The 20,381-nt window shown below is 37.8% G+C and overlaps 1 protein-coding gene across 3 annotated transcripts in view; it reads right to left on the bottom strand.

Annotated features, from left to right (window-relative positions):
- The window catches only part of LOC134528080 (sodium/potassium-transporting ATPase subunit alpha-like), a 96,101-nt gene that overhangs the window by 60,003 nt on the left and 15,717 nt on the right, over window positions 1–20,381 (bottom strand). Inside the window, exons 4-5 of one of the 3 annotated variants that reach the window (XM_063361328.1) lie at window positions 19,138–19,251; window positions 18,199–18,451 (exon numbers count right to left, since the gene is read on the bottom strand). The exons of 1 other annotated variant lie outside the window; for it this stretch is intronic. In XM_063361328.1, coding sequence (XP_063217398.1) covers window positions 18,199–18,451; window positions 19,138–19,251 — 367 coding nt within the window. The remainder of the gene's footprint in view (window positions 1–18,198; window positions 18,452–19,137; window positions 19,252–20,381) is intronic. One more of the 3 variants, XM_063361329.1, reaches the window with a different exon arrangement.

Below are 20,381 nucleotides of genomic sequence, written 5' to 3'. Positions count from 1 at the left end.
TATCAAACGATAATTTTCACAATTCATGGCCGATAATCACTTTATAACATTTGTTATTTGATAACTGCAACACTGCACGAGTAAACAGAAGTAAGAATGAGAAAGAAGTATTTAAACGTTACACATCCGTATTTAAGTTAATAAGAAAGCAAACGCGTCTCTTTAATAACTAATCAAGCGGCATATTTTAACTAAATAATTCACTGCCAAAATACTGATTATACTAAATATAAGCCGAGAAATGTATGTGGTTCAATTAGCTGTAGGATAAATTTCATATTTCTATCTCCGAGATTTTTCATTTGTGTCATTAAGTTTTTTTCTTTTTACCTGGTTGATGCCTTTACTAAATAAAATAGTCTACAAGTGTTTTAATATGATTCGATCGTTCATTTGATGTTGATCCGTTTATTAGCTTTGGCGCTTTGGGTTTTTAGGGCACATCAAAAACTGTGAACAAATAATTTCACGAACAGCATTTTAATCGCAGTAATTATGTGATGTGGCATAAAAAACCCGACAAAGTGCGAGTCGAACTCGCGCACGAAGGGTTCCGTACCATTAACAAAAAAACGGCAAAAAAAATCATGTCTGTTGTTTGGGAGCCCCACTTAAATATTTATTTTATTCTGTTTTAGTATTTCTTGTTATAGCGGCAACATAAATACATCATTTGTGAAATTTTATTATGTTTTCACGTTTGTTGTATGAGAGCTCGGAGGCGTCTGAAGACATGGTTAAGAAGTACCATGACTCAAACCCGTCTCAACTCAGTGACTGTGTGTCATGTTCACAAAAGTCGTTTGGATGAACTTAGTTTACATGAATTAGCTAAAGATTTTGCTTCAAGATCTGAAATTAGAATAAACATTTTTGGAAAATGGTAATGTATGGGTGGGGTGTTATCTATTTGCATTATATTCATGTATATTATTTTTATAGATTTTTTCATGGATATTTTATGTATTTAGGTTAGCAAATTATTCAAACATGTTTGAGAGATCACTTCTTATAGTCATTAATTAATAATTACTAAAACATATGTTGCTCTGCTTTATTGTTAATATCACTTACGTAAAAATAAAGTGTATAACATACGAGCTTATCATCCAGAGAAGACTTGTTTCGGTTGACCTCTAGCGCAAAATTCTTAAACCACAGAATTCACGGGCCCCCCCTGGAAATCCTACAGATTTGCGCCCATGCCGCCTGGCCTCCTCCTCTATCAGGCGACTCGGCTCAAGGTCAATGACGTAATGTTGCTATTTTTTATTTTCCTCACCCCGCGACTCGCTTGCTTATCTGTACTGTACAATATACCCCGTGTCCCGTAAGTGAATCAACATCCTTCACAGGTGCTTGGTACTGAGTAGTGTGTTTCCGTGGTGTTTTTCCGTAAGAGAGTTTTTGTATGTAATTATTTATAAACATTTAATAGTTACTATGTCATTATGTCTACGAGTAATTTCAAGCAAAAATCTGGGGCGCAAAAACGGAAGTTAAAAGCCATTAAAGATGCAAAAGGGGCTGTAGGCCGGCAGAATATTACAAAGTTTTTTAAAAAGAATGATGACAGTGATAACCGCTTTCTTTGTGTTGATGATGGAAGTGCTAAAAGTGATTGTCACTCAAAATTATATTAAATTTGAATAATTATGTAGTCAGGCTAAGACATTCTCTAAAGACAACACAGGAAAAATCTTTTCTAACTATAATCTTAATTCTAAATCTGTAAACAATCGAGAAAAGTACCCCAGAGACTGGTTAATTTGGAGCTTTTCAAAACCAGACACTTCATTGCATTGCCTGTACTTTTTTTGCTAATGGCCCAAAAAGAAGTAAATTTGCAATTTCTCCGGCTCAATCTCCATGGAAAATGTATAATAAACTTCCCGAGCATAAAAACAGCAATGACCATCGTAAGTCTTATTGCCAATGGAAATCCCTCTAACAATCAATTAATTCAAAAGGTATTGACAGTGGTCTTCAAAAACAAATTTTGAACGAAGAATAAAAGTGGAAAGCTATTTTACAACGAACTTTAGACGTAACACTCTCTCTAGCATCAAGGGGGTTGCCTTTCCAAGGAGAAAATGTATCAATTGGTGATGCAAATAATGGCAATTTTCTTGGGACTTTGGAGTTAATAGGAAAATACGGTTAAATTACAAAGGAGCACTTGGCTAAGGTAAAAAAATCTGCAATTGCAAGGAAAAAACATGAGAGGACAAGCCCATTACTTATCTTGGATGAGTGAAAATGAGTTCATTTCACTTTGCGGTGAAAAAGTTTTAAAAGTTATACTAGATCAAAAGCAAGAAGCAATTTATTATGGGCTTATTGTTGACGACTCCTGATGCATTGTATCAAGAACAAAATGTTTTTATTTTGAGATATGTCATTAGTAGTATACGAATGTATTTCCAGGCGCAGGCTTCAGGCTGTGGAGCCGAGAGCCGGCTCCGCCATCTTGGATTTGTGACGTCACGGCGGCAAAAATTCCTTAAAATTCCTCAAAAATGACTCAAAATGACTAAAAATTTCCCGTTTTAAGAAAAAAATTCCCATTTTCGAGGGAAAAATTCCCGTTTCGAGGGAAAATTTCCCGTTTTAGTCCTTAAAAATCCCAGCGGCTAGAAATGTCCTGATAGAGGCTTAAGCATCCTTAACTCAAGCCTCAGTTAAGCCTCTATCAGGATGTGACCTTGACCTTTGACCTTGACCCCGACGGCCATCTTGGATCCACAATCTTGGATGACATCATTTCGTTTTCTCGAACATTCCGGCATTGTGTTATCCGCCATTTTTAATTATGACGTCACCGTTGCAATTTCCGTTACGGCCGCCATCTTTAAATTTATTATCCGATTTTAATGAAAAAATTTAAAATTTATAAAAAAATTTAAATAAAAAATTTTTAATAAATTATTAATAAAAATCATACATTTACGACACGGAGCTCGGAGTCCTCGGTTCGAACCCGACGAGTGCAAAAAAAAATAAAAATGACGACCGATCCTTCCCCCACGGTGGCTGCAGGCATACTGACTCCCTCCACTTTTTTTTTCAAAGCATATATATCGTCAGGTAGTATGAGGTCATGTCCGCCATCTTGTCCTCGTCTGCTGGAAGCCATCATCAGTGTATCATCGGCGAGAGTGCGCTGACGCCATGTTAGTTTAATTCTTATCCGCTAGAGTGCAGTAATCATTTATTATTGCTGTGACACCCAACATATTGTCATTTGGCCGCCATCTTGAAAATCCATAATTATTTAGCTAGAAATTAGGGAAAAATTCCAAAATTCATTAAATAAATTTGTAATCTATATACTGATCGATTAGGTCGACTAAGGTCCTTGGTACGATCTAGGACGATGCAAAAAAAATTAAATATAACATCAATTTAATATAATAGTAACAGGTTCGAGGAATTAAACACCACAAGTTCTTTTACAAACATAATATTTATTACATAATTTCTATTCTACTACAGGATCATTTGCGAAAGCCAGAAATCTTATAATCATTTAGTTCCGCAGCGGTGTGAAATGACTAATTCATAGCTCCAATCGGTTTATACTAGACAGAGTCCAGCCAGAACCTTTACAGACATAGTCCACCTCTTCTTGACAGAGTTTCTGGATACCGTTTTTAACAGTTTGCTTCACATCGTTAGAACTGTAAATTACTGCAGCCGATGTCTTGAATGCACACTTCTTCACTTTGTCATCGAACGGATATGGCTTTCCATATATACAGTCCAACCACAAGTTATATTTCAAAGGTCCGTTTGTTGCTACATCATCAGTAAGCTGATTGATTATGTACTCTCTGATATCATCAAGAAAATTACAAATGTCTTTCGACTCACCTAACGTATTTAAATAATAATAGTAGTCCTTCAATGTTCCACGAAATGCAGACTGCGCCAAGTAGAAGCCATTATCGTTCACTTGTAATGCGCTGAACACAATCTTAGGTTTATTTTCCTGTTCAGACGTCATACCAATCGGTTGCTGCACATCGGTTTTCTTGCTTGTACGCTCACGAGCCTTCAACCTAAACCGAGGAGTCGAAATTTCTACAGGTAGTTCAGCAGTAGGCACACGGACTTCACCTTTACAGTTTTTTGCATGTCTTCGCAAATTATCAATTCGAGTAAACCATTCATGACACTCATCACATCGAAACTTCATGCGAGATGGATTCTTCGTGCATTTGCTCCGCTCATGTCTTCGTGCATCATGAGCAAATGCGAACGACGTATCACAGTAGCTGCAAGGATACCGTGGTAATGAAGACGAACCTTTCAGACCCGATCCAGATACTGACATTGCCGCAGTTGCACCATCTCCAGGCATACTCTTATGAACATCAATGCATCGTTGTTGCGCCGAAACCTTTACTTTCTGCCGAACAGCAGGACCTTTGCATGCGTTCATGTGCGTTTTCATATTATCTTTTCTGGCTAACTGCTTATGACATTTCTCACAAACAAACATTTTACGATATAGGTTCTTGGCACATTCTCTATTCTCATGTCGTCGAGCATTGCTGTTGTTTGAGAAAATCTTGTCGCAGTAACAGCACCGATGTTCGTTAGTTGTTGTCGATTCAGCATCCATTGAAGTCTCCATTGATGGCGAACCAGCGTTCGCCGAGTTTCCCTGTGCAGCCAGCACTAGCGGCATTAAAGTCTCTTCTGCTGGCGGTACCACGTCTGTTGAAGTCTCCTCCAGTGTTGACATCGACGTTGCCAACAGGATCTGCTCCACCATCGTCGACGCTGACGTCATGGTTCCCGCAGTCGATGGTACAACCTCCATCGAGTTCGTCGTTAAAGTCGGTAACGATGCCATCGTGTAGGCAAGAACAGGTAATTACGTGATTAATGCACCAGAAGAAACAAACTAGGTGATCCTTACACCGACGACGTCAGTAACAAACTAAGAATCCTGTTGTCTAGAGCTCGCTTATATATACATGCACCGTATGGAACAATACGCTAGTCAAATCAAGAACCATTTACAATAATACTAGAGTCAAAACAACATTAAAAATAGAAGGACCATCAACGAAAAGGCAGCACATTTGGAAGCACCGACAACGAAATGGCAGCACATTTGGAAGCACCGACTACGAAAAGGCAGCACATTTGGAAGCACCGTCATCGAAAAGGCAGCACATTTGGAAGCACCGACAACGTAAAGGCAGCACATTTGGAAGCACCGACAACGTAAAGGCAGCGCATTTGGAAGCACCGACTACGAAAAGGCAGCACATTTGGAAGCACCGACAACGTAAAGGCAGCACATTTGGAAGCACCGACAACGTAAAGGCAGCACATTTGGAAGCACCGACAACGTAAAGGCAGCACATTTGGAAGCACCGACAACGTAAAGGCAGCACATTTGGAAGCACCGACAACGAAAAGGCAGCACATTTGGAAGCACCGACAACGAAAAGGCAGCACATTTGGAAGCACCGACTACGAAAAGGCAGCACATTTGGAAGCACCGACAACGTAAAGGCAGCACATTTGGAAGCACCGACAACGTAAAGGCAGCACATTTGGAAGCACCGACTACGAAAAGGCAGCACATTTGGAAGCACCGTCATCGAAAAGGCAGCACATTTGGAAGCACCGACAACGTAAAGGCAGCACATTTGGAAGCACCGACAACGTAAAGGCAGCACATTTGGAAGCACCGACAACGAAAAGGCAGCACATTTGGAAGCACCGACAACGAAAAGGCAGCACATTTGGAAGCACCGACAACGAAAAGGCAGCACATTTGGAAGCACCGACAACGAAAAGGCAGCACATTTGGAAGCACCGACAACGAAAAGGCAGCACATTTGGAAGCACCGACTACGAAAAGGCAGCACATTTGGAAGCACCGACTACGAAAAGGCAGCACATTTGGAAGCACCGTCATCGAAAAGGCAGCACATTTGGAAGCACCGACAACGTAAAGGCAGCACATTTGGAAGCACCGACAACGTAAAGGCAGCACATTTGGAAGCACCGACAACGAAAAGGCAGCACATTTGGAAGCACCGCCAACGAAAAGGCAGCACATTTTGGATACATCATCGAATAAGGAAGCACATTTGGAAGCTCCATCAACTAAAAAAGGCAAAAAGGAAGCACAAGTTACGAGATCTAAGTCTTAGTAAGAAATCATAATACAAGAAATAAAAACATTACATTCTTATAATTTAAATTATTTATTTTATTGCTTTACATTATACAAATGCAAGTAAAACAAGTCAATATTGTATGTAGCCAGCATTCCTCAGTTCCTTGAGTATGAAGGATATTTCTTTGATGCACGAATAGTTTCCTGCACAAAGCGAACCATGTAGAAGTCTTAGCCGGTCAACCAATATGTTTGGATCTTTCCATGATGTGTAATCATTCTCTTCTACCACCATCTTCCTTGCACCTTTATAATAAATATTATGATCTCTGGTGTCTTCCGTTTTACCACCAACCTCAGGATAACTTTCATGTTTGAGACGGTGATCATCACAAGCTTGATCAGATTTATTTAATATATCAAGGTCGTTTCCATCGTTTCGGTCTCAGGACACCGCCACATTCTTCGATCTTGGCAGCTTTAGGTGCTTCATCATAGTCTATGTCTTTGTCAACAGCCTCAGAGTCACTGTAACAATCACCGTAGAAGGAATCGTCTTCACCCAATTTACCGTAATAATTCGATGTTGATGATGTTGAAGTGTCTTCATCGTCTTCATGCTTCCTTTTTAGGAGTCCATCATTTTTACAAAGTAGGAAAGATCTACTTGAATTCGGCTGGAATATATTCTCACTTTTCACGTTAAGGATTCTTCCATTGTCTTCATTCTTCTGTAAATCATCAACCTTCTTCAATTTAAGTTCTTTGTCGAGATCGGAAGAGCCAAGAAAATTATTGTCGTAATGCAGATCACTCTTCCTTAGGCTATTAGATTCATCGTTGTCCTCTAGCTTGTACGCAGGCTTGGCGCTACAAGTTCTGCCATGTCTTTTTAGGCTCTCTCTCCGCGTAAACGACTTGCTACATCGAACACAACTTATCATATTGCGCAGTGGATTTTTAACACAGTCATTCTTCTTGTGTTGTCTTTTATTCTTTCTCAAGATAAACTCTTTACTGCAAAACTTACACCTATGTTCTTTCGATACAGCATCAGATCCCAAATCGGAATTCATATTAGTTACTGAGACTAATGTCAGATACCAATTGAGTGTTTTAAATTAGATTCAATACTTAAATAGAAATTTTTTCATATTTCATCAGCGAGAATTAATATATCTCATGCAAAAGTACTTTATGCATGTAGTTCTGCTTTTCAACAACAGATGTCGCCACATGTTGCTTGCAGGTAAATAATATTTAGTTATTTTATGCGGGATGCGGGATGCTCACTAACGATCGCAAAAGAAGGATGGCTTCGTTAGACTTCAAGGAAAAGGAAGTTCGTCTTGCATGTTGGTGCTCCACAGATGTCTCATGGCGTAATATTAATTTGACTGAGTAATGAATGATATTTGTTAATTCCACCTGATAAAAATATTGCAAGTTTTGATTTAGTAGCAGAAATTATTGAATTAAATGTAACTCCAAATAAAATGACATGTCTCATTAGAACAAAAAAAAACCATGCAGAGGGCGGTTTCTCAGAATAGTCAGAAACACTTGAAGAAACCACAGGAATGATTGCAAGAACACGGGAAAAACTATCATAATATTGTCAAGAATAATCAGGAGCACACTGAGAAAACCACTATAATATTAACAATAATAATCGGAAGCACACGGAGAAAATAAATTAATAAAAAATTAAAAAAAATAAAAAAATGCATAAATTTCTGGCTTGTACAAGAACTCTATCTTTGCTCAACAATGATAAGTTTACAAGCTAGCAGAAACTGTTTATGCATTTTTTTATTTTTTTAATTTTTTATTAATTTATTTTTATTTTTAAATATTTTTTCTTGTAATTTTATGATATCAAAGAAAACATGTGGTGGTTTTCTCTGTGTGCTTCCGATTAATCTGGTCAATATTATGATGGTTTTCTCCATGTGCTTCCGATTATTATTGTTAATATTATAGTGGTTTTCTCAGTGTGCTCCTTATTATTCTTTACAATATTATGATGGTTTTTCCCGTGTTCTTGCAATCATTCCTGTGGTTTCTTCAAGTGTTTCTGACTATTCTGAGAAACCGCCCTCTGCATGGATTTTTTTTTGTTCTAATGAGACATGTCATTTTATTTGGAGTTACATTTAATTCAATAATTTCTGCTACTAAATCAAAACTTGCAATATTTTTATCAGGTGGAATTAACAAATATCATTCATTACTCAGTCAAATTAATATTACGCCATGAGACATCTGTGGAGCACCAACATGCAAGACGAACTTCCTTTTCCTTGGAGTCTAACGAAGCCATCCTTCTTTTGCGATCGTTAGTGAGCATCCCGCATCCCGCATAAAATAACTAAATATTATTTACCTGCAAGCAACATGTGGCGACATCTGTTGTTGAAAAGCAGAACTACATGCATAAAGTACTTTTGCATGAGATATATTAATTCTCGCTGATGAAATATGAAAAAATTTCTATTTAAGTATTGAATCTAATTTAAAACACTCAATTGGTATCTGACATTAGTCTCAGTAACTAATATGAATTCCGATTTGGGATCTGACGCTGTATCGAAAGAACATAGGTGTAAGTTTTGCAGTAAAGAGTTTATCTTGAGAAAGAATAAAAGACAACACGAGAAGAATGACTGTGTTAAAAATCCACTGCGCAATATGATAAGTTGTGTTCGATGTAGCAAGTCGTTTACACGGAGAGAGAGCCTAAAAAGACATGGCAGAACTTGTAGCGCCAAGCCTGCGTACAAGCTAGAGGACAACGATGAATCTAATAGCCTAAGGAAGAGTGATCTGCATTACGACAATAATTTTCTTGGCTCTTCCGATCTCGACAAAGAACTTAAATTGAAGAAGGTTGATGATTTACAGAAGAATGAAGACAATGGAAGAATCCTTAACGTGAAAAGTGAGAATATATTCCAGCCGAATTCAAGTAGATCTTTCCTACTTTGTAAAAATGATGGACTCCTAAAAAGGAAGCATGAAGACGATGAAGACACTTCAACATCATCAACATCGAATTATTACGGTAAATTGGGTGAAGACGATTCCTTCTACGGTGATTGTTACAGTGACTCTGAGGCTGTTGACAAAGACATAGACTATGATGAAGCACCTAAAGCTGCCAAGATCGAAGAATGTGGCGGTGTCCTGAGACCGAAACGATGGAAACGACCTTGATATATTAAATAAATCTGATCAAGCTTGTGATGATCACCGTCTCAAACATGAAAGTTATCCTGAGGTTGGTGGTAAAACGGAAGACACCAGAGATCATAATATTTATTATAAAGGTGCAAGGAAGATGGTGGTAGAAGAGAATGATTACACATCATGGAAAGATCCAAACATATTGGTTGACCGGCTAAGACTTCTACATGGTTCGCTTTGTGCAGGAAACTATTCGTGCATCAAAGAAATATCCTTCATACTCAAGGAACTGAGGAATGCTGGCTACATACAATATTGACTTGTTTTACTTGCATTTGTATAATGTAAAGCAATAAAATAAATAATTTAAATTATAAGAATGTAATGTTTTTATTTCTTGTATTATGATTTCTTACTAAGACTTAGATCTCGTAACTTGTGCTTCCTTTTTGCCTTTTTTAGTTGATGGAGCTTCCAAATGTGCTTCCTTATTCGATGATGTATCCAAAATGTGCTGCCTTTTCGTTGGCGGTGCTTCCAAATGTGCTGCCTTTTCGTTGTCGGTGCTTCCAAATGTGCTGCCTTTACGTTGTCGGTGCTTCCAAATGTGCTGCCTTTACGTTGTCGGTGCTTCCAAATGTGCTGCCTTTTCGATGACGGTGCTTCCAAATGTGCTGCCTTTTCGTAGTCGGTGCTTCCAAATGTGCTGCCTTTTCGTAGTCGGTGCTTCCAAATGTGCTGCCTTTTCGTTGTCGGTGCTTCCAAATGTGCTGCCTTTTCGTTGTCGGTGCTTCCAAATGTGCTGCCTTTTCGTTGTCGGTGCTTCCAAATGTGCTGCCTTTTCGTTGTCGGTGCTTCCAAATGTGCTGCCTTTTCGTTGTCGGTGCTTCCAAATGTGCTGCCTTTACGTTGTCGGTGCTTCCAAATGTGCTGCCTTTTCGTAGTCGGTGCTTCCAAATGTGCTGCCTTTACGTTGTCGGTGCTTCCAAATGTGCTGCCTTTACGTTGTCGGTGCTTCCAAATGCGCTGCCTTTTCGATGACGGTGCTTCCAAATGTGCTGCCTTTTCGTAGTCGGTGCTTCCAAATGTGCTGCCATTTCGTTGTCGGTGCTTCCAAATGTGCTGCCTTTTCGTTGCCGGTGCTTCCAAATGTGCTGCCTTTTCGTTGTCGGTGCTTCCAAATGTGCTGCCTTTTCGTTGATGGTCCTTCTATTTTTAATGTTGTTTTGACTCTAGTATTATTGTAAATGGTTCTTGATTTGACTAGCGTATTGTTCCATACGGTGCATGTATATATAAGCGAGCTCTAGGCAACAGGATTCTTAGTTTGTTACTGACGTCGTCGGTGTAAGGATCACCTAGTTTGTTTCTTCTGGTGCATTAATCACGTAATTACCTGTTCTTGCCTACTCGATGGCATCGTTACCGACTTTAACGACGAACTCGATGGAGGTTGTACCATCGACTGCGGGAACCATGACGTCTGCGTCGACGATGGTGGAGCAGATCCTGTTGGCAACGTCGATGTCAACACTGGAGGAGACTTCAACAGACGTGGTACCGCCAGCAGAAGAGACTTTAATGCTGCTAGTGCTGGCTGCACAGGGAAACTCGGCGAACGCTGGTTCGCCATCAATGGAGACTTCAATGGATGCTGAATCGACAACAACTAACGAACATCGGTGCTGTTACTGCGACAAGATTTTCTCAAACAACAGCAATGCTCGACGACATGAGAATAGAGAATGTGCCAAGAACCTATATCGTAAAATGTTTGTTTGTGAGAAATGTCATAAGCAGTTAGCCAGAAAAGATAATATGAAAACGCACATGAAGGCATGCAAAGGTCCTGCTGTTCGGCAGAAAATAAAGGTTTCGGCGCAACAACGATGCATTGATGTTCATAAGAGTATGCCTGGAGATGGTGCAACTGCGGCAACGTCAGTATCTGGATCGGGTCTGAAAGGTTCGTCTTCATTACCACGGTATCCTTGCAGCTACTGTGATACGTCGTTCGCATTTGCTCATGATGCACGAAGACATGAGCGGAGCAAATGCACGAAGAATCCATCTCGCATGAAGTTTCGATGTGATGAGTGTCATGAATGGTTTACTCGAATTGATAATTTGCGAAGACATGCAAAAAACTGTAAAGGTGAAGTCCGTGTGCCTACTGCTGAACTACCTGTAGAAATTTCGACTCCTCGGTTTAGGTTGAAGGCTCGTGAGCGTACAAGCAAGAAAACCGATGTGCAGCAACCGATTGGTATGACGTCTGAACAGGAAAATAAACCTAAGATTGTGTTCAGCGCATTACAAGTGAACGATAATGGCTTCTACTTGGCGCAGTCTGCATTTCGTGGAACATTGAAGGACTACTATTATTATTTAAATACGTTAGGTGAGTAGAAAGACATTTGTAATTTTCTTGATGATATCAGAGAGTACATAATCAATCAGCTTACTGATGATGTAGCAACAAACGGACCTTTGAAATATAACTTGTGGTTGGACTGTATATATGGAAAGCCATATCCGTTCGATGACAAAGTGAAGAAGTGTGCATTCAAGACATCGGCTGCAGTAATTTACAGTTCTAACGATGTGAAGCAAACTGTTAAAAACGGTATCCAGAAACTCTGTCAAGAAGAGGTGGACTATGTCTGTAAAGGTTCTGGCTGGACTCTGTCTAGTATAAACCGATTGGAGCTATGAATTAGTCATTTCACACCGCTGCGGAACTAAATGATTATAAGATTTCTGGCTTTCGCAAATGATCCTGTAGTAGAATAGAAATTATGTAATAAATATTATGTTTGTAAAAGAACTTGTGGTGTTTAATTCCTTGAACCTGTTACTATTATGTTAAATTGATGTTATATTTAATTTTTTTTGCATCGTCCTAGATCGTACCAAGGACCTTAGTCGACCTAATCGATCAGTATATAGATTACAAATTTATTTAATGAATTTTGGAATTTTTCCCTAATTTCTAGCTAAATAATTATGGATTTTCAAGATGGCGGCCAAATGACAATATGTTGGGTGTCACAGCAATAATAAATGATTACTGCACTCTAGCGGATAAGAATTAAACTAACATGGCGTCAGCGCACTCTCGCCGATGATACACTGATGATGGCTTCCAGCAGACGAGGACAAGATGGCGGACATGACGTCATACTACCTGACGATATATATGCTTTGAAAAAAAAAGTGGAGGGAGTCAGTATGCCTGCAGCCACCGCGGGGGAAGGATCGGTCGTCATTTTTATTTTTTTTGCACTCGTCGGGTTCGAACCGAGGACTCCGAGCTCCGTGTCGTAAATGTATGATTTTTATTAATAATTTATTAAAATTTTTTTATTTAATTTTTTTTATAAATTTTAAATTTTTTCATTAAAATCGGATAATAAATTTAAAGATGGCGGCCGTAACGGAAATTGCAACGGTGACGTCATAATTAAAAATGGCGGATAACACAATGCCGGAATGTTCGAGAAAACGAAATGATGTCATCCAAGATTGTGGATCCAAGATGGCCGTCGGGGTCAAGGTCAAAGGTCAAGGTCACATCCTGATAGAGGCTTAACTGAGGCTTGAGTTAAGGATGCTTAAGCCTCTATCAGGACATTTCTAGCCGCTGGGATTTTTAAGGACTAAAACGGGAAATTTTCCCTCGAAACGGGAATTTTTCCCTCGAAAACGGGAATTTTTTTCTTAAAACGGGAAATTTTTAGTCATTTTGAGTCATTTTTGAGGAATTTTAAGGAATTTTTGCCGCCGTGACGTCACAAATCCAAGATGGCGGAGCCGGCTCTCGGCTCCACAGCCTGAAGCCTGCGCCCGGAAATACATTCGTATACTACTGTCATTCAAAATAAAGACTCTTAAGAAATATTAAATAAAAACAAGGTTTGTGAAATTCGTTAACTGCAACGAAAAAAGTGGAGGAGATATTACTAATGAAATTTTAACTGTTTTAGCAGAAAATAATACCCCTCTTGAGGACTGCAGGGATCAAGGGTACGATGGAGGATCAAACATGCGAAGAAAAATCAAAGGAGTAAAATCAAGACTGTTAGAGAAAAATGATGTGGCATTTTATTCTCCATGTGAAGCTCACTCCTTAAACAGAATAGGAGTAAATGCAGTAAAAATATGCCCAGAAATTATGACCTTATTTGGAAACTTGGAAACAATGTATACTTTTGTCGTACATATCCCTACAAGATGGAATATTTTAACTTCTGAAGTGCCACTTTCGCTATAAAAAAAATCACAAACAAGGTGGTACGAAAGATTTGAAGCCGTAGTTCCCATCGCAAAGCACTATCCAGGAGCATTAAAGGCCTTAGAACGAGTATTAACTGGGTTTAAGTCAAGCTTAGAACCAAAAGCATACAATAAAGTTATGGGTCTTAAAAATTACTTTTCTTCTTTTCAAGGCCTATGTATGACAGTATTTTGGTACAAGGTATTGGGATGCATCAATGAAAAGAGTGTAATAATTCAGTCGCAGAGTATTTCGTTGACATTGAAGTGAAACTGATTAATGATCTGAAGGAAGACATACAGCGACTGAGAAATTCGTGGGAAGACATCAGTGAGTCACGTTTAGTGGCGGAATCAATCAACATACAAGATGGCGTACAAATTTCAAGATGGTGGACATGACGTCATACTACCTGTATATATATGCATGGTAAAAAGTGGTGGGGGTCAGTCTGCCTGCAGCCACAGTAAGGGAAGGATCGGTCACCATTTTTTTTTTTGCCCTCTTCGGGTTCGAACCGAGGACTCCGAGCTCCGTGCCGTAAATGTATGTTTTTTAATATTTTTTATTAAATTTTTATTAAAAATGTTTTTATAAATTTTAATTCTTTTTCATTAAAATCGGATAATAAATAAAAAAGTTAAAGATTGCGGGCGTAACGGAAATTGCAACGGTGACATCATAATCCATGATGACGTCAGAGACTTATCGGAGGCTGTAGAAATGGATGCTTAAGCCTCTATATGGACATTTTCAGCCTCTTGTATTTTTATGGACTAAAACGGGAAATTTTTCTTCAAAACGGGAATTTTTGAGTCATTTTGAGCCATTTTTGAGGAATTTTGAGGAATTTTTGAGTCCAAGATGGCCGCCGTGACGGAAATTGCAACGGTGACGTCATAATCCAATATGGTTATCATGGTATCCTTATTCCTAAAAAAAATTGCTTATCAGAGGCTGTCGACATGGATTATTAAGCCGTTTTTAGGAATTTTCGTGGTTTCTAAGGCAAAACGACTTTTGAGGTTTTTCGAAATCCTCATTTTTGAATTGTGGAGTTTTTTGAAATTTTTTGGCGTAGTTTTTTTTTCCAAAAAAATGGAAATTTTAGCGAATTTAGAGGAATTTTGGGCTAATTTTGGCTAATTTAAAGGTTAAGGGTCTAGGTCAAAGGTCAAGGTCACGGTCATCCAAGATGGCCGCCGTGACGTCACAATCCAAGATGGCGGACCGGCACCAGGCACCACCGCCTGACGCCTGTGCCAGAAAATACTATTATACACTACTAACGAGTATCCATGTGAAGGGAAAGCTTGGTGTTTCCATAAACAGAGATTCATGCTTCAGTAGCATATATTATAAGGAAGTACTTGGTTCGCGGGAATGTGGTTAAAACTGTCTGTGCTGATTCCGATGCCAGTTCTTTACGAGGTGTTGGATGAAAAAGAAGTGGAGTGACGACCTTGAGGGTAAACCTGTCAAAGGGTGAGACAGCAATCCGCGAACTACACTGAGAGTGATCGCTACCACGGTAACGTGGATACCCGTCGGACCTCGTTCCTATGCTTAAACTCCAGGTTCTCTATTAGTTGTGATTCTGATCCATCACACTAACACCTTCGAATGTAAATGTGAGTCTGTGTTCATGGTAGCGATGTGGTGTGGGAGATGGAGTAGATGTCCTATGAGAAGGTATTTTACAGAAGTCTCGCCTTCAATTGAACATAATGGAGACCATGCTCAAAATAAACTTCTGTTATCCCTACACCAGATGGGAAGTTCCTGGTGATCCTTACCATCTCGTGGTACATTTGAATACCATAATAGACTCTACAGTCCTACATGTACTTAGTAAAGTGTACAATGTGAAAGTACTTCAGGTTGAGAAAATCTTTCTCTTTGACTTGGGACATGGGGAATTTTAAAACCCGAGAGCTGAATGTATACCATGGGCTCGAGACTTTCTAGGGCGTGCCAAGAATAACGATGATCCATTTACATAAGGGAAAGAAACCTTATATATTTGTAAATACGCTAAATATTATTCAAGTTTTCATAAAATAAATAAAACCTTTTAGTATCCAGTAATATGTCAAGTACGTAGTATTTTCAATAAGACATTAAGCCACAAAACTACTTTTTATGATTTTATTTTAACTTGATAGATGATATAATTTAGCTGTGTTTTCGAATGAAGAAGATTCATTGTTTCAAAGATTAATTTCAAGTGTTCGGATAGTACCTAATGAACTACAAGATCTTATTGCTCTATGCCAAGTGTGGTTATCCCAAGTATCTCCCTGTTTGTGAAAGCAGAAGCGCACCTGAGGTCCTAGAGACAGTGTGATTCTGCGAAGGTTCACCATTGCTTCCCGCAGAATGTAGGTGAAGAGTCAACCCGGAAAAAGTAATTTTACTCAAGTAAAAAGATCCCTAGCATGGCCAGGAATCTTAAGCTCATCAGCTAGAAGCTCTAACCCCTAGACCACTGGGTTAAACTGCCATGTTGCAGATACGAGATGTGTTTTTTTCTAGTAAGTGCCATTTGGAATTTTTTTTAATGGGTGCAAGTAGACCTACTTATATAGCCTACGCGTGTTAAAAGTTATAATTACTTGGTGTAATAAAAAATTAACCTTAATTTTTCATGCAAATAAAATAATAAAAGGACTGGTGTGATATTATAAATATGGTTTTTAAAGTATAAATTCAATCAAATATACATTTTTAAATAAATTCTCATTATTCAATATTAAATCAATAAAATTAACTATTGAAATTAGTAAAATAATCGACATAAATTTTAATAAATTATATATATGCTGAACATATATTCTAATTTTATCATTTTTTAAAAAATAATAATGTAATTATTTATAATTCAAACAAATTATACATACAGGAACATAACCTCACAAACACTCCCATGAAAACGGCCAGGAAACCACTAAATCTTCCATAGACACTCCCTGCCAGCGAGAATGGAAACTTACAATCGACTTTACATCGTTTTACATACGGGAACATAACCTCACTTATATAAATGCATTTGAAAATATAGATAAAATGGTTTATAAAAACATTTTAATCACTAATATTCATAATTAATAAATAAATGTTTGCAATTTTTATGGGCCAGTATTCAATATCAATCACTAAAGTATACAACTTAAAAGCACATATATAATTTTAATTGTATGTGGCCTCTTTTCATTTAGTAAAATTTTGTTGAATGCTGCGCGCGCATTGTAAAAATTATTCTCATAATTATTTTCGTAACGCATCTAAAAAAGTATAACCTCAAAAAACAAGTAGACTTTTCTTAACAATTTTATTTTTACATAAAATCCTTTACCTTGATATACTTTCTATTAATATCCACCATTATTAAGACACTTATCGTATCCTACGACCAGCTTTTGAATCCCAAACTCAAAAGTCTGCCGCTTGATTTAACAACCACTGCAGACTTGAGGAAACTCAACAGATAAGGATAAAATCGTAAAATGTATGTTCACTTTCACTTTTTTGGCAACATTCTGCACCAAATCTTCAGTAATACAAAAGGTCTCCCACTTCATTCTTCATCATTAAAATCTTTAAAATCTCCTATTCATTTCCGTACCATTCCATCCGTCATAATGTTATCTCCATTCTTTTCACTGATCTGACGATGATTTTCAGCAATTTTCACACCTTTAGCGCCAAGAAAATGAATTTCACATTCGGTGGGATTCTCAATCGGCGGAAGGCATTTTAAACACTCACAAAAAACGTAAACACGGTCGAATGTTTCCGTAATGGCGTCTGTGGCTTGGCAACAGTGTTTATACAAAGCCCACATACGAGAAATGCCGACCGCAGTGCTGCAGCGGCCTAATTTCAAAACGGTTCTTACTTAAAAAAAAAAAAAAAAAAAAAACACCCTCTCTTAATTAAAAAAAAAATGTATGACTATCTAAACACAATTTTTACTAAAACAGACGGAATTTTGTCTAATAAGTATATTGAGGTGAGGAATTGGTTAAAGAGGAGCTTAGGTGTTCAAAATGAGAGGCAAACCTATGTTCAGGTCCACTTGCCATCTCGTTATTAAAGCACAATTGCAAGCGGGTGGACATGGTCACAGAGAGTTTTGGAACTGGTGGTTTGTCTTCAACCATGAAATAGGGCCAACCATTGAAAAAGAAATGCACCATAAATGAATGGTGTTTATGGCTGTAGCAAACACATTTAAAATACTAAAGTACCAGACATTCTGTATGTATAGTTGAATGAAAGAATGTAAAAGTATGAGGAATGCTGCATGTAAGTTTTTAACCATATGCCGACATACGCCCTTTTTTACGCTATTGAAATTGTTGTGCATCAAAATAGCGTACTTCTCCGAGAATATTCAAATTATCTTAAGGTATTTACAAGGTAATAATTTAAACAACTCGGTTCTTGTAACTATTTTAATGTGAAAATTGACTTTATGACCTAAAGTAAAGTTGACTGCTAACCGAGACAAATAATTATATGTAATTATGACTAAAAGTAAAGCATACAATAAATTCACAACTCTTAGGATATAAAGTTGAACTGATACCTTCAATTGCGTTTGTAGAAAAGAAGGCAAGGTTTTTAGTTTCTAGCGGGTTGTGGTCGGTGTATTCTGTACTTCGACTTTGAGGTTCCGATTCTCCGGTTAGAGACGAAAGGTCGACCTTAAAATTGCTGGCTTTAATAATTCGGATGTCTGCTGGGATGCGATCGCCACCTTTCACTTCCACTAAGTCGCCGAAAACCAGTTCTTCTGCTTTTACAGACATTTTCTCGCCACCACGCACCACTGTAGCGTGCTGTGAAACATTTCAGTCCAATAAGCAAGCATGAGTTAACATCAACTACATCACTTTATAGAACATATTATTTATGACTTTACTTATTCGACTGACACTTTACTTCATGAGGAAAAAAGTAGGCTATAAACCTATGAATAATATCGTGCATAAAAAATTATGGTACATATTTTACATCAATTTTGATATAATTTAGTATTGTGATAACCTGGGGTACATGCATGAAAACGAGCAAACTATTGAAGAAGATGAAAAAAACATCACGAAAAGTTTCATTTATCAATTCATAACTTAATTCCAGGAAAATTTTGTATGAGATGATCTAATTTATAACACATGTCTACTCATGTCTAAACTTTACTTATCGCAGAGTTTTTCTGTTGTCTCACTGAAATTCTACAATAATCTGAAAATTTCTGTTAATTCTCAGACTGCCTTAATATTAATCATATTTTTTATAATAATATATGACATAAAATATTTTACAATAACAATGTTACGTCAAGTTGAATTGTATCCAGAATGTTTTCATTCACTTTTTCTGCATAGGAATGATTAAGTTGTGTGGATAAGTCATACAAATCTAGAGGTTCATAAACCCCAACAACAGCATATTCATTGATTTTGAAAAAATCTCTAACTTTTTGAGCGATCTTTATAGGTACGTTCCTTAATACATCTCTTACCTGGGGAACCAATTTCTTAAAAGAATCCATTATCCTCGAGCTTTTATTCTCCTGGTAATACGAAAAAAGGGTAGTTAAAATTATAACAACTATTAGGACAAATCCAAGGTACAGCTGAAATAAAGTAGAACACAAATAATATTTCACATATTGTACTTGACCGTAATTGTTTAAAAAATATTACAAATAAAAAATAATATAGAAGATACTATGATGTAGGAAATGAACAGCTGGGAATGGGAAAGCATGAGAAACAGTAATTATCACAAAATGTTTTTTTTTTCAAATGAAATGTAATGTACGTATATATTAAAAATTTCAAAATGATTTTTTTGGTGTACACTAGTAATTAAAAAAATTTAGTTTTCAAATCGTACACCAAAAACAGAATTCAGATAATTAGCATCCTAGGTAACAATCTTCCAATCGGTCAACACAACAGTCATTAATGAATATTTATACTTTCTAAAATAAATATGGTTCAATAGGAGAAACACATGAACATTCTGCTTACCTATGGTAAAATTCAAAGGTTCTTTTAAAGGCTGGATTATTAGATAAGCAGGGACATAACTAGACTAGTTTCCACGTGGAACAAGAACTCATTTTGGTGTTACCTCCCACCTCCTCTTTTTTTTTATTCAACCAAAGCAAAAAAATTTCCAACACATCATTTTTCCACCACATATTAATTCCACTTAACTATTCGAAATATATTCGCTATTCAACTTAGATGGTTAATAGATAGATTTATTTAGATTCATTTCATTTTAAATACATCGCAAGTTTTAAAGTGTGCGAAAAATACCCATTAAAAAATACTAGACGAATTACATGTGCCGCCGTCCGGGTTCTCGTGTTCGAGACCGGGCGTGTATCCTAGCGGGAACACTGGTTCTGATTCAAATTGTGTCCGGGAGGGTGCCAGGTTAGCTCAGCGTCTAACCAAATTTGGGTTTCGTGGGTGCGTTGCCCCTGCGTGGCCCGCTAGGACCGTCAGCGAAGTTCGTGGTTCTGGGGGGGGGGGGGAGGGGGGGGCTAGCTGGTATCACATCATAGACCCTGTAGAGCATAATACACTGGTTCCTAGATGGGATAGGGAGGCTCAATACAATAACAAACACGAATTCGAGATTTATACTGTCGATGACACGTCGCGCACGGAGTGTGCGGAGTGGTCGTTTAATCAGCTCGACAATTACAGTCGCAATTACACTTACAGTACCCTACACTTGCACGGCGCC

Source organism: Bacillus rossius, chromosome 1 (genome assembly GCF_032445375.1).
Source record: "Bacillus rossius redtenbacheri isolate Brsri chromosome 1, Brsri_v3, whole genome shotgun sequence".
Taxonomy (NCBI): domain Eukaryota; kingdom Metazoa; phylum Arthropoda; class Insecta; order Phasmatodea; family Bacillidae; genus Bacillus; species Bacillus rossius.
This window is presented reverse-complemented; position numbering and strand designations above follow the sequence as displayed.